At 36.4% G+C, this 16,135-nt stretch overlaps 1 protein-coding gene across 4 annotated transcripts in view; it reads left to right on the top strand.

Annotated features, from left to right (window-relative positions):
• Positions 1-16,135, top strand: part of DGK1 (diacylglycerol kinase1) — a 126,438-nt gene that overhangs the window by 42,328 nt on the left and 67,975 nt on the right. For all 4 annotated transcript variants that reach the window (XM_089832685.1, XM_089832683.1, XM_089832684.1 and 1 more), the window contains exons 5-6: positions 8,052-8,171; positions 8,261-8,425. In XM_089832685.1, the coding sequence (XP_089688811.1) occupies positions 8,052-8,171; positions 8,261-8,425 (285 nt within the window). The remainder of the gene's footprint in view (positions 1-8,051; positions 8,172-8,260; positions 8,426-16,135) is intronic.

Below are 16,135 nucleotides of genomic sequence, written 5' to 3'. Positions count from 1 at the left end.
TTGTCCCATCAGTATTCCTATACTCTTGATTCCATGTTGATCTGCTCTTACTAGTTGAAATGTCGAGGGCCAGAGTGTAGGTTTCCCTAATTCCTTCCATGTTTCCTCTGATAAGACATTTACATTGGAACCTCCATCCACAATAGTATTTGAGAGTTTGCACCCTAGTATCTCCATCTCTACTACCGCTGGTGTTCTCCTCATCCCTATGGTGAACAGTGTATTCTCTTCTATGTGCACTTCTCCTTCCTTATCTTTCTTTGAGGTTGTCTCTTTCGGTTTTGCCCCTGATGTTAGTGCTACCTGCAATTGGGGTAATGTTTCTAATAAATCACCTAATTTTACTGGGATAACAGTTTCTAGTACTTGCCTCACAATATTTGCTACACCCCTACTGGAAGTAGGTTTTTCCAACATCGTCTTTCGTCCCTCCCCCATGCTATCTTGAATGTCTTTCTTTGCTTCCTGAAACCTTTCTGTCACCGTACTAGCATCTGGGTAGGTTAATCTTTTGGCTTGCAACCTGGTGACCACACGAATTTCGTCTTCAATGTCTAGCATATTTACTCTCTTTTGTCTCGAGCAATTTGCATCTTCATGATTGCCTAGCCCACACCATTTACAGAGCATCCCTCCATTTTGTCCTCCTCCACTGAATCATTGGTCTCCCTTTGGAATCATACTGAAGTGGACGTTGGGTTGTGTTGTTATTGCTATTGTCTTTGCTATTATTGTTACTTCCTCTCTTGTTGTTTCTGTATCCTCTTGGTGAGGCTTCCTTATTTATATTCTTCTGAGGAGTGGAGGGTGGTGTGGATTGTTCCCCTTGGGACAGGAATACTTGAGTGCTCCGTGTTTTTAAATTGTAAGGACAATCTTTAATTGTGTGCCCAATTACTTGACAAATCTCGCAAAATGCTTTCTTTGGGCAAGATCCTTTTGTATGACCTTCCTTTTCACAGTCAATACACTAGAGTTCTCTCCCTTCTTTCTTTTCTTCTTTACTCCTTGCCACTTCCTTTATCAATCGTCTCAGATCTTTTCTTAAAGCTTGAATAGTTTTGGATTCTTCTTTGCTCTCTTCTGAACTTCACTAGAGCTTCCATGCCTTCTCACCTTGGAGGTTTTACTCTCACTTTCTATGTCCATGGCATGAGTACACGCATCCCCAAAGGTTGATGGTGGAACTATCTTTATTTTTTTTTGTAAGGGACGGTGTTAGTACTTCAATGAACCATCGTTTCTTTAGCCCATCTGCTAGCTTGTTGTCCAGTTTCCCTATGAGCTCTTTCAGTTGTCTAGTATAAGCTTTGATAGATTCACTCTTCCCTTGTCTTGTGTTATAAATCTCTGTTACAATTTCATCATTGTCTCTCAGCAGTTTGAATATCTCTTCAAAAACTATGCGGATATTATTCCAGGTGTTTTTCTTTGCTGCGTTCGAGTCAGTATACCAATCAATGGCAATACCCCTTAGTGTGGCCGGAAAAGCTTTTAACCAGTCCTCCACATCATTTTGTCCATTCGCTTGCCATATTGTTATACATGTTTTACAGTGGCGAGTAGGGTCCTCCGAGCCGTCCCCTGTGAACCTTGGTAATTTTTGTTTGTCTATTGCCATTATGTGAACCCCTCTCGATGGAACACCTCTAGATGGAACACTTCCCGATGGAACACTACTTCCTGATGGAACACTTCCTCCCACTGGAACACTTCCTCCTGATGGAACACTCCCTCCTGCCTGGAAGTTTGTTCTCGAGGAGGAGCTACTGAAAGTATCCCCTTCTTGACCTTGCTCCTGGTGGAAGTCTCTTCCTGCTGGTGTCTTTGGATTTTTGTATCCCACTTCCTTGTTGGTGTCTTTGAGATGACCAAATTTGCTATACCTTCAATTGTATGCTCGATCAACCCTTCTTGGATTCTTGTGGAATCCCCTTGCAACGTCTCTCTTGCTATTGCTGGAGACGTAGTACCCTCAAGGCGACTTCTTCGTCGGTTTCTTCTCCTTGCACCCGCCTGGGATATATATTTCGAATCAGGGGCATGAATCAATTTTATTGTCTTTCTCTTTTACTTGTAACAAATTGCTTGCTAATAGGAGCTGAATCTCTCCTAGTAGATCGTACACTGCTGGTGGCACTGGAAGTTCGTCGTGTACTATACCTTAGGGACCGTTCTCTTGGGCTTCCCTTCGTACGTACTAATCAACCACAACTTTTCAAGTTGACACTAGATCATGTGTCAACTGATCTTCCCTGGTTATTTCCTCCTCTTCCCATCACTATTTGTTACTTGGTACAAAGGCCCTTCCCATTACTCCATCCTGCCGACCTCCAGGTCCAGACTTAGGCAATGACGCTAAAAATGTAGAGTGGGAATGTCACTCAAGTTCACGGCTACAGAATAACACAATTAATATACACATATGTAAAACATAGAATATACCAGTAATACTACAATACCAGTAGGCAAGGAAATGATTTGTTTATTAATACTAGAAAAACAACATGGGTACATTACCAATGTTCCAGACATTTATAGAAGAGTTGATTAGTTGGAAACCAACCGACGCATTTCCTCACCACCTAACTACCCAACCGGACTAGCTTTAACAAGTACTAAACATAATAGTTATTTTATTCCGACTACAAACAGTCCATAGAGGAAATTGGTGGCAGTCATTTGTTTGAGCACTTTGTGCATTGTGATCACAAATTCTAAATGGAGACCTATCTAAGATTAATTTCTTATGATCACGCCTTATTTGGATCAAAGGTGTTCATTTTTGGATCTTTGAGGTGTTTATGGGTAACGTGTTCTTCATTTTCTGAGCCAATTTGGAAGATCTAACATGCGGTCGAGGATTGTTGGATCTAATTGGGTGTGATCGTGGATCTTGGGTGGTGGGTCGTGTGTGGACCTAAATCCAAGATAGTATGGTTTTATGACTTATGGGTTGAGTTGTGTTCTTTTTTTGGGGCTTGTCCTAAGTAAAATTACATGTTTCATCTAATTCTTTGTTTGAGCCAATCCGTTGGTCTATTTTGTATAAATGTTGCACCTAGTGATGTAATTTTGGAAGAGGGAGATAGATCTCGATTTATGAGCATCTTGAGGGTTGATAGCTTAGAGGTGAAGGATCAAAATGAGATTTGAGTTGTTTTTCTTTGTATTTGACCACAACTGGGAAGGCCTTACAACCTGACATGTTGGATGTAATTTCATGATTTTGATAAATAAAACTTGTTTTATATGATCCAATTCTCTGTGTTATTGTCTTGTTTATGTTGTGTGACTTGGCTGCAAGGTTGGACATCTCCATTGGGGATTCTCTGTCCTTGGTACTGTACTGGGTGGTATCAGTCTGAGATTGATTCCTATGATTGGTAGTCCGTGATTCAGTACCTGTGAACCTTTGGCTAGTTATTTGTGAGGTGGAAGATTGCAGATTTGTCTCGTAGCAGCTGGAGGTGTGCACAAGGTGACTGGAAGTGGATCTGTTGCAGAGGGTTGTTCCTTTGGTTTCTTCCTTGGTAAACATATCACCAATTCGAGAAAGTTACACCTAAGTTTTGGAAGATGCCTCCTAGAAGGATAGACCCCAGGGTGATTGAGCAGATGAGAGCAAACCTTGGAAAAGAGATTAGGTCTGAGATGGCTGAAATGAGGAATGAAATCACGAATGCTTTTGCTGGTTTACAGAGAAATCCTGGAACAGAGGATGGTTGTGAAGAGGCTGCTAAGGATTTTGGAGCTAAAGCAGAAAGATCTGATGGTGATGACAAGTTTGATAGGTTGGAAAGATCTATGGCTAGGTTAAGCACCAGTCATAGGATGGAAGTATCTAATTTCTCAGGTACATTGAATCCAAAGGACCTGATTGATTGGAAAGCTAAAATTGAGGACTACTTTGAGCTTGAAGACATTAGGGACCCTCTTAGGGTGAGATATGCACAAACTAAGTTTACGGGACATGCTGCATTATGGTGGAAAGAATTGCAGAAAGATAGAGAAGTGGGTGAAATGAGGATCACTAGATGGAGGTTAATGGTTACTAAACCTAAGGCAAAATTCATACTTGCTGACTGTGAACTTGAGTTATTCAAGGAAATGCAGAAGTTGAAGTAGAAAGACATGAGTGTGAAGGACTCCGCTGAGGAATTTTGCAAGCTTACCATTAGGTATGGTCACAGAGATCTTTCCAAGGAAAAGGTGGCAAGGTACATTAGTGGTTTGAATTTTAACATTCAAGATGAGATCAATATGTTGAGAATAGATTCAGTTAAAGATAATTATCAGTATGCCCTGAAGGAAGAAGATAAGTTGAAAAGGAAACATCAAAGTAACCCTAGAGGTAGGGACATGCAAGAGAGTAATATGGACAAGCAGGTAGCTGAAAAATGATGTGAATCAGATACACCTAAGGGAAGCTCAAGTGGTGGTGAATTCAGAGGTACATGTTTCAAATGTGGTCAGAATTGAATAGGGCTTTTGAGCGCAAGAAAGTTCTTGTAGTGCAAGAGGAACTAGTTGTTAATGCTACTGCACTAGAGGATAGTGAAGCTCGCATGGTCCATCAAAGGCATTGTTGAGCAAAGGCAAAGTGGAACCTTATCAAAGGAGGAGCTTATTCAGGACCTTATATAAGTCAGGAGGTAAATGTTGCAAGGTAATTGTGGATGGTGGAAGTATAGATAACCTAGTTTCTGAAGAGATGGTGCAGAATCTTAGGTTGAAAAGGTTGAGGCATCCCTGTCCTTATAGATATGCTGGCTATGAGATGTGCATGTTTTAGAGGTAAGAGAACAATGCCTCGTGGATTTCAACAATGGGCCTTATGTAGATCAAGTGTTTTGTGACATTGTGGACATGAACTCTTGTCATGTATTTCTTAGAAGACCTTGGCAGCATGATTGTAAGGCTGTAAGTGATTGTGTAAGGAATGTATCTTGACTCCTTTGCAGGAAATAGAGACAGGTATGAAGAGCTTGAGCATTGACAGGAAGGTTGAGTTGCAGACTGATCAGAGGATTGGAGATCAAAGGGAACAACAGACTTGTGATAGTATACAACCTAAAATGCATGAGAGGTGGCTTGACAATATGAATCATATGTCTGTTTCAGATGTGAGATCCGAACAGGAAAAGGATTTGTAGAAGTTGGAGAAGAGCAGAGGCAAACAAGGGCAGTTTAATGTTTAAAAGGATATGTTTCAGAAGTCAGTATGGGATTCATGTGATGAATTCCACCAAATGTTCTTGAGTCCCTGAGAACATCTGCTTCACACTTGGGATGTCTAATGTAGGAGCATCCTTAGACAATTGGTAAGCTTGGATCTTTTCTTAGTTGTGTTTCCTGTTCTATTCTCATTGTTCAGTTTGAGAGATTTGGCTGATGGCTGAGTTGGTAATCAAAATATTGGGTGCTATCATAGCTTTGTGTTCTACAGGATGCTTAGGTCATTTGTCTATGACTGCAACTCATTTGGTTAATTTTGTTTCAAAGCTATGACCAATCTGCTCACGGGTAGTCTGTTCTTGGTTCTTGGTGAACAGTCCATAGAGGGAGTTGGTGGTGGTCATTTGTTTGAGCACTTTATGAGTTGTGATCACAAATTCTTAATAGAGACCTATCTGACGTTAGTTTCCTATGATCACACCTTGTTTGGATCAAAGGTGTTCTGGTTTTGATCTTCAAGGTGTTTATGCGTAACATGTTCTTCATTTTCTGGGTCAACTTGGAAGATCTAGCATGTGGTTGAGGGTTGTTGGATCTAATTGGGTGCAATCATGGATCTTGGTTGGTGTGTTGGTGTGGACCTAAATCCAAGATAACATGGTTTTATATAAGTTATGGACTGAGTTGTATTCTTTATTTGGGGCCTGTCCTAAATAAAGTTACATGTTTCATTTATTTCTTTGTTTGAGCCAAACTGTTAATCTAAATTGTATGAATGTTGAACCTATTGATGTAATTTTGGTGGAGGGAGATAGATCTCGAGTTACGAGCATCCTAAGGGGTGATAGGTCAGAGGTGAAGGATCGAACTGAGATCTGAGTTGTTTTTCTTTGTATTTGGCCACAACCAGGAAGGTCTTACAGTCCGACATGTTGGACGTAATTTTATGTTTCTGATAAATAAAACTTGTTGCATTTGATCCAATTCTTTGTGTTATTATCTTGTTTCCGCTGTGTGACTTGGTTGCAAGGTTAGATATCTCCATTGGGGATTCTCTGTCCTTGGTACTGCATCAGTAGTTGACCAAGAAATGTTTATGGCTATTTTTGATCAGAATTGGTTTTGAGAATGTTTTCTATATGTAAACCTCAACTTGTTGTTTCTCGTGGCACAGTAAAAATTTGTTGTGCTTACCTAATAAAGCTTGCAGAACAAGGAAAAAACTGACCTTGATTAAATATTTTTATCTTAAGCACACATTTAATTATGATTTTGTGACTTCCCCTATCCCTTAATAAGGGTGTGGCATAAGCATGGGAAATACTAAATGCGTTGGTGTGTCTTTTGGTGTAAAAATTTGGTCCTCAAATCATCTTCCCAACTGATTGCTTTCATCCTTTCTTGCTTCCTCAACGTATGAAAGCTTTTCAGTTTAACTTGTCAATTGTTGCTCCATATGAGAACTTGGAGTACTGTTTTAAACTAAGGTATATATTTTTAACACATCAATTTGGAAGTGGTACAATATGTGATAACCTTTTTATTCGGAGAATTTTTGCACTGGGCAATAGTTTTATATTCTAAACTTGCATATTAGTTTTCGTGAGTATTGTACTGTATAAAAATCTGGAATATATATATATATATATATATATATATATAGATACAGTACGTACTGATATAACAGTGTGTGCTCAGCATTTTTTGTGACACTTCTTGTGTATGAATGACATTGAAGCCTCTTATGCTAAAATAAACATGTGAAAGCTGAGATACTGGACAGTCTGGTGGAGCATCACAAGAACTCTTATTCTGGGTTAGAAGTATCTGAAATTTAAGCTGGACTAATGTGTTACACCATCAGGAAATGTTTTGTAAATGGGAAAACATTTCTTTGGTTGTGATGATTCTTCTTTTTTGGTTTTTTAATTATGTAATATAAACTTGCATTCGAACATAATACACCCTTCTAACATTAGCACTATCATTCAATAACTCAAAACAACCACCTGCCTCACCTTTGACTAGAATGACAAGAAAACGAAAAGCAGTCAACAAGGAAAGCATTAATGAATCAAAACAACTTTAATAAGTAGCCACTTGGCATGATGGCACTGGACAGAATTAGGTGCCTGGTGCTTGCTTCATCCATTTTTGTCACGGTTCCAGTTTGAATTCATCAAATTTATCGGCAATTCTCATTGTACAGTGTTTTTTTTTCTCATGGAGTACCTGATTGCTACGTTTGGAATTTTTTAATTGAGGATCCTAGGAAGTTGGACTTCTGATTTTAACTGTGTTGTATCATTCATGTGTGATAAGTCTTGTACTTTTCTTGAAATTTTTTGTTTGTTATTCATTTGTTGTTTATTCTGTGGTTTCTTTAGATACATCTTTCAACTGTACGACATTTTGATATTGTTATATCTGTGTTGCTAACTCTCAAAAACAGATTTCAAAAGTTGTTCTACTTGTTTGAGTTTATCGGCATCTTTGAAACTAAATGCTTGTTAATTCAAATATTAATAAGTTTTATGTAGCTCTTAAAACTTCATAACCATGTGATAGACATCTGTTTAATAGAGTATGTTTGTTCAATGTTAACTTTTTTGACATTTTTATCTCGGTGAAACGGTGTTATCTAAGGATTGCCTTAATCAAGCCCTCTTGATTTCTCCTCTTATTACATGGAAATGTTGGTGCAAATAGATCAAAACATTCCATTTGATTGATATCACCTTGCATATTGTAAAATGTGAAAGCATAACCAGCGACACGGCTGCCATGTTCTATTTAGTTTCTAGATGATTGTTTTTTAGTTTTGAAACTGGTGCTCCAAATGTTGTCCTTTAAACTGAATATTACTGTTGCAGTTTATGAACAAAATGTTGTATGCAAAAGAGGGTGCAAAAGACATTATGGATAGGACATGTGCAGACCTCCCTTGGCAAACTCGTCTGGAGGTTGATGGTGTGGAAATAGATGTTCCTGAGGTAAGTGCTGGTTATATATGAGCTTGGCATTTTTTTGTTGCTTGTGTATTTTGTTTTTATTGAAATAAATGCATTGCATATTAATGCAGGACTCTGAAGGTGTCCTCGTAACAAATATTGGAAGTTACATGGGAGGTGTAGATTTGTGGCAGAATGAAGATGAGCATATTGATGATTTTTATCCACAATCGATGCACGATAGGGTGCTTGAAGTTGTCAGTATATGTGGAGCATGGCACCTAGGAAAGATCCAGGTAAAGCTTGATGCTTTACGTAAGCATTGAATTCATCATGAAATCATCTATGCCCTAATGTTTGATGTGATTTGTGTTGTAAATTATGCATATTATTTATGCTTTTTTCCAATTCAGATTTGAATGTCAAGGGAGAGCGATACTATTTAAAGTATGAGAATAAAATCATAACAGTCCTTCTAAATTTTTTATCAATCCAATAGCTGTTTCTGAAATATAAAGCTCTATGGATAGCTATTGAATGCAATGGACTATTTATCCTGTATATTGTGATTACTCTAGAAATCATCATAATTAGTCATAAACCATGACATAATGGGTACGAGTTTGGAGAGTTATTGGTTGTTTTCATTTACCGCTATATTATCCTTTTGCATTTGGTAGACAGACCTCAAAATTCAAATTTATCATTGTAATGTCTATTTAACTAAAGTAAATATGGTGTGAGAGCTCCCAATATATTAACTGAACATTATTAAAAGAAAGAAGAATTTACTGTTCTTTTATCAATAGTTATATGGACACCTTCTATTTTAAGTTTGTTAAGGCTTGGTGTCAAATGCACCCATATTCTATTTAATTTTCTCCTTGATTATGCTATAGGAGCTTCTAGAATTGGATCATAACATTATCAACAACAAAAGAAATTTTTTAAAAACCTATGTTCCCTGGGGACACGTCCCCGCCCAAAAACTCTTAAGTTTCAGAAATGGGGACTTCCCCCGGGTGGGGGGAGGGGTAGGGGACATCCACACCCCATCCCCCTTTTTCTGAAAATTCGCAGGAAACATCCTGGAAACTAGGGAACTTCAGGAAATTTTTTTTGGGGACTTCATTATGCCTTGGGGACACCTTGGAAGCAATAAGGTATGATAGCTCATTAGACATCAGCAGCTTCTAATGAAATTATGTTCTTTCTTTAGAGAGTACCGTGACCAAGACATATATTAGTAAAACCTTCAATGTTACGAAAATGTGTCTCGACCTTGCATTTGCATGCAGTTACTATTTTCAGTAAGTTTTCATGTGAGTGCGGATGCTTCCTATTCTTTACCCAAATGTTCACTTTAGATAGATAATCATGCCAGTAATTTTTTTTTGCATTATTATGTTTGAAAATATTAAAGTTTATGTTTTTGGAAATTGCCGGAAAAAAACATGGATTCAGTCTTGAGGGCTTTAGAGGCTCCAAAATGGCTCCAAAATGTGGGTAACCAGTGCAGCTGGTTACAAGGTGATTGAGCCTGTAAATTGTTGATTTTCTGCGTGGGGTTATTTTGCATTCTAGGGTTTTGTACATTTTTTCCAAAAAATGTGGGAGTTTTCCTGGGAGTTGTACACATTTTCCACATATATTGTGATTTTTTTGTAAAGGGGTTATTCTTTATTTTTCCTAAAAATCTTGGTTTTTCTTTCTTGTGGATTTGCTATTTTCTATTGATTTTTAAAAAAATCATGAGTTTCTTTTCCATTTTCTCCTCAAAACAAAGTTTTTTGATGATTGTTTCACAAAATTGTGGCTTTCTATCTTCAATATTTTTTTGATTAGTTTTTATAAAATCCTGGTTTCTTGATAAGTGTTTTAGGTCACTGCTAGGGTTTTGAGAGTGAACAGTGTTCTTTTGCAAAAGTGTTTGCTACTTTTATTTGCAAAATTGCAGGTCTTGCTGCTCTTCATGATTTTGGGCAAAAGCATTATTTATCAGAGTTGTGAAGTTTTCTGAAGCTAATCTTGATTTGTTTGTACATTTTTTCCAAAAAATGTGGGAGTTTTCCTGGGATTTGTACAACTTTTCCACAAATATTGTGATTTTTTTGTAAAGGGGGTATTCTTTATTTTTCCAAAAAATCTTGGTTTTTCTTTCTTGTGGATTTGCTATTTTCTATTATTTTTTAAAAAAATCATGAGTTTCTTTTCCATTTTCTCCTCAAAACAAAGTTTTTTGATGATTGTTTCACAAAATTGTGGCTTTCTATCTTCAATATTTTTTTGATTAGTTTTTATAAAATCCTGGTTTCTTGATAAGTGTTTTAGGTCACTGCTAGGGTTTTGAGAGTGAACAGTGTTCTTTTGCAAAAGTGTTTGCTACTTTTATTAGCAAAATTGCAGGTCTTGCTGCTCTTCATGATTTTGGGCAAAATCATTATTTATCAGAGTTGTGAAGGTTTCTGAAGCTAATCTTGATTTGTTTAAATAAAAGGAGCGATATCTGTGATACATGACATCATGTTGGATGGATCATGGTAACTTCGTGATATCCAAAAGTTCTGCAGCACTAGGGAGGGTCTAGTAGGAGGCTCATGTTGCAGAGTGTTCTGAAGAGGATGGGGTAGGCTTCTATGTACTTGTGGCCAAATGAATTACAAATTATGTCAAGTCTTCTGTAGGTAGGTAGTAGAAAGACCATTAAGGGAGGGTGTTGTAGGCATTATGAAAAATGTTTCTATAATGGTCATTTAGTTAGGATCTTTCCATTTCATAATATGTTCTAATTTAAGCTGTTTCTTTCCGATCTTCTGTTTCTGTTTTAAAAACTGTTTAATCTCTATTTAAGGAGCCTTCATCTCCTTTGTAATTGCTTTATTTTCAATCAATCAATTATCATTTAACAGTTTTCTTAGTATAGACATTTCTATCGAGGAGAATAACTCTACTGCTAGATATACTCAACATTAGTATTCAGTTTGAAATTTAATTTTTTTGAAGAGGAACAATCAAGAAATTGATATTTCATTCCCAGAATTCATGTTTTCATTCCCGGTACTATTCAAGATACTTTGTCACCTGAGTATTTTATTTTATACATATAATACTTTTACTGCAGAGTAAATTCAAATGAGTCAAAGATATTCATTTGAAGAATAAGTGTCGCGACATATAATATTCATTTGAAGAATAAGTGTCGCGACAAAAGACCTTGACAAATCATGATTCTGAAATATAATGGTGAATCAATCCATCATTTACCAGTGACTTCACAAGACAGATTTCTAAAGAAATCCTATTTTGATCGATACACAATATTTAAATAGTAAATTAAAGTTGCAACTCTTTGAAACAATAAGAAATTGTTTGTCCCAAATCATGCTAACTGAATGTTGTCCAACAGAAGGCGACCATGTACACATCATGTTCAAGAACGTCAGTTGATCAATCATCATGATGATTTGACAGAACTTTGATTCCAAAAACCAATACTATAAAACAATCAGCGGATTATCTGGTGAACATTAACAACAATGACAGATGATCTGGTGACTAACGATCTTTATATCTCTTTCTGATATGACAAACTCTCTGAAAATTTCAATCTGTAATTAATAAACCTGCATCGACAACAATCAATCTGCAACAATAAATTTCATCAATTATCAACAATCTTTTAAATCTGCATTGATGACAATCAATCCGCAACTATAAACTGCATCAACTATCAACAATCTTTTAAATCTGCATCAACAACAATCAATTGGCATGCACATCAATATCACTTTTCTCCCTCTTCGACGTAAGTGACAAAAAACTAAAACTAAAAATCTCCACTAGCCAAGGAAAAATAATAAAACTGTGACATATTCCCCTGAGCAGATGCTTGTCCTTGAAACAAAGCCAAAGCCCCAAGCTTCCATGTATGACCAAAACCAACTTCCATCAACTTGCACCAACAAACAACTTCTACCTTTTATCTACTTGAGATCAGAGCTATAACTTTGCATTTTCTTCCCTTCAACAATCAATCTTCCTGATTTGAATTTTTTTATTTCACATCCTTGAGCATTAAAAATTAAACATATCCATTGTCATACATTTAACTGACACTTCGAAAATTACATTTCAACCCTTCAATATACCGAACATTGTGAGTTACTGTAATACCCCCTATATGTAATGAGTATTTAATAAATAAATAGATTACTCAATTGAATAATTGAATCAAATATATAAATAATATAGATAGAATAAATCAATGATTATTAATTAAGAAATAAATAATTGTTAATAAAAGTGATTATTAATAAATAAATAAACACAACAATGATTCCTATAGATGTTATCAGCAAGACAGTTTAGTGAAACTCATTCCTTTGGAGGAAATACATATTCGCAGGGCCACGTTGGAAGAACTTTAGCAAATACAAACATAATAATAACAATATTAAGGAAAATGAACACGAGTCTATGTCTGTGGAGTGCCATCTTTTATGCGATTGAATTTAGCACCAAGAGACTCGTCCCTATATGAAAGAGATATAAGGCATTGATCAGCATAGGAGGAAGAACAATTTATATAGGATAGAAAATAAAATCTGGAACATAAGAGGAAAGAAGAGAATCAGTGGATACAAATCGTAATTTGCAACAGCAAGCCATTAAACATATATGACCAGCTTCAAACCCAATATGCCCAGCTTCAATCTCATTGTTACGTCTCACTTGGCATTCTACTCACAACACAAACTCTAACCACGCTGCTCCATTTCAAGAGCATGTGAACTGTGTATCTCTGAAAAACAATATTTACTCTCTGTTGAAACTTTTAACCAGTAGCACAAATGCCTCCTACAGTTTTCTTCTTAGCTACAGTTTTGTACCTTAAGCTCTACTCGCAGAATGTAGACTTCAATCAATGTCCAGTGCAACATTCTTCACTTTTATAGGCAAATGTCTGTTTCTGTTTTATATATTTTCTTTGCCAACCGTATACAGTAAATCACACAGCTGCAAGTTGGAACATTTTTGAACTCCTGTATGTCTCAGCTGTTTGTCTCACATCATGCCTTCTTTTTATCTTTCACAAGCGATACCCTGCAAGGAAAATGCTTATTCAGTTTTTTCACCACACATTATTCCCTGTTCACACACATCTCATTTTTTCTTCACATGTCGAGTTTGAAAGCTCTTCAGAATACCAAAAATGAGTCGGTTTTTAATGTCCTTTAACAAAAAACAAGAATCACATATATATATTGCTGTGGAAGGAACTGCCATCTGTCTGAACATAACAGGAAGAAAGAGAACAAGTATGCTTCTTTAAGCAGCCACACCATACTGCAAAAAAAAATTAAGACAAGGACACAAATTTATTTCATGGAAACCCTTTTGGGTAAAAACCACGATATCACTAATCCCTGAAAATATAGGCTGGCACCCGGTACAATGAAGAGCTGCAACTCTTTTATGCATTCAAATTACAACACAGGCTCCAATCTGGACAATCAAAGGCATAACCTCAAGAGGGCTCCTATCCAGTTTGTCTGAAATAAGAAATGACATCTACACCCAGCTTAGGTTCTTGTTTTACCAAGAGGACAAACACGGTAATCCAGATCTTCAAAACCAATACGCTGAGCTTTAATCATGTTGTTACCTCTCACTTGGCATTCCATTCACAACACAAACTCTAATCACGCTACTCCATTTCAAAAGCATTCGAATTATGTATCTCTGATAAACAATTTTCAACAATTTTTACTCTGTGTCGAAACTTTTAACCAGTAGCACACGCCTCCTACACTTCTCTTCTTAGCTACAGTTTTGTACCTTAGACTCTACTTGCAGAATGGAATGAAGACTTCAATCAGTGCCCAGCACACCACTCTTTTCCTTTATTGGCAAATGTCTTTTTCTGCTGTATATATTTTCTTTGCCAACCATGTACAGTAAATCACGCAGCCGCAAGTTACACTCAGAACATTTTTAAACTCTTGTACGCCTCAGCTGTTTGTCTGACATCATGCCTTCTTTATATCTCTGTCACAAGCGATACCCTGCAAGAAACACGGTTATTCAAATTTTTCACCACCTATTATTCCTTGTTCACACACACATCTCGCAAGTTACACTAAGAACATTTTTAAACCCCTGTATGCCTCAGCTGTTTGTCTCACATCATGCCTTCTGTATATCTCTGTCACAAGTGATACCCTTCAAAAAAAATGCTTATTCAGTTTTTTCACCACCCATTTTTCCCTGTTCAGACACACATCTCATTTTTTCTTCACACGTCTAGTCTGAAAGCTCTTCAGAATACCAAACATGAGTTAGTTTTTTATATCCTTCAACAAAAAACAAGAATCACATATAGATATTGTTGTTGAAGGAACTGCCAACTGTCTGAACATAACAAGAAGGAAGAGAACAAGTACACTTCTTCAAGCAGCCACAACTTATTGCAAAACAAAATGCCACCACCACCAAAAACATTGTTTTTGATTAAAAAACATGTGTTGCAGACTAATAGTTTTATGTAAAAACTGATATTAAATCCCTTACTGTTGCACCCAAAAGAATATTCTTTTTGAACCTGAATGTGATTTTTAATGCTGTTTTCTACTCAATGAATAGGATACACGACACCACACAAAATCTCCTGTGATGGCAACTGTAGCTCAGACCATATTGTCAGTATGAAACATTTTAAACTTCCATCCATGCATTTTAATCAATATCAATCTCGCCAAAAAACTCCACTTTAGAAATTGTGGAAGTTTCCCAAAAGAACTCAACACTAGAAACTTTCCAACATGCTTTTTAGAAATATCACTTAATGTCATTATTATAATAATATAAATATTATTATAATAATGCAACTTAATAATTACTGAATAAATAAGAGCTCATGCAATTATTAACTTAATTTACTGTAGGTGACAACCAACTGCTGAAGCCACCCACTGTACTACCAAAAATAATACTGTCAAAAATAGACTTACTAAAAATAGTAAGTTCACAACTGAGACCCCCAAAACACCCTGTTAGCTCACGAGGGTCTCTATGATGAGCTAACTCCGTCAATTGCGCAGACTAGCCAAAAATGGGGACATTACAAGGGTATTAGAATATTATAACGTTTCTTTAATAGTCATCTTACTCAGTCTTTAGTTTATTAGGTACTTCCTATTTCCGTCTTTAGTTCAAGATTGTCACTTTTAGAAACATCGCCTTTGTAAATCTATATAAGGAGCTTTCATTTGTCTAATACAACTACAATAAATTCATTATTTTACCATAACAATTATCACTATTTGATTGTCACTTCTATTTTGCATTTTCTTCATCTTTGCTTGTTGGTCCAGAATGAGGAGGTCGAGAAGAAGGTACAACAGTGCTGGTTTCAATTTTTTGCTCATTGTCTGCTATTGTCATTCTCACAAGTTTCATTAGAAACTTCAAGAACTTCAACATTTGCACTTTCAACAATTTTGTGCAGTCTTTTGTTTAAACATTTAAAAGCCTTACATTTGGAAGAGTAGCCAAGAGATATACCTTCATCTGCTCTCGAGTCAAACTTGCCCAAGTTATCTTCATCTCTCTTAATATAACATGGGATACCAAACTTTTAAAGTACTTAATAGTAGCTGGTTTACCTTTCCAAAGTTTGTAATGTGTCTTATTGCACTTGGCTGTCAACAAAGTTCTGTTTTGAATTTAGACAGCTTTAGTCCAAAAGGTATCACTTACATTCTTTCATTCATGAGGCAGCGAGCCATTTTTTGAACTGTTCTATTTTTCCTTTCCACAACACCATTTTGTCATGGTGTTCTAGGAGCTGAAACTTGTCTTTTAATCCCATGTTGTTTGCAAAAAATCACACTCATTCGAGGTAAATTCACCACTATTGTTTGAATGTAAACATTTAATCCTTAAATCCACTTCATTTTCAACCAAACCTTAATTGCTTTAAACTTATCTAGAGCTCCTTCTTTTTC

This window comes from Cupressus sempervirens, chromosome 5 (genome assembly GCF_028749045.1).
Source record: "Cupressus sempervirens isolate cs-2001-9-10 chromosome 5, ASM2874904v1, whole genome shotgun sequence".
NCBI classification, from domain to species: Eukaryota; Viridiplantae; Streptophyta; class Pinopsida; order Cupressales; family Cupressaceae; genus Cupressus; species Cupressus sempervirens.
This window is presented reverse-complemented; position numbering and strand designations above follow the sequence as displayed.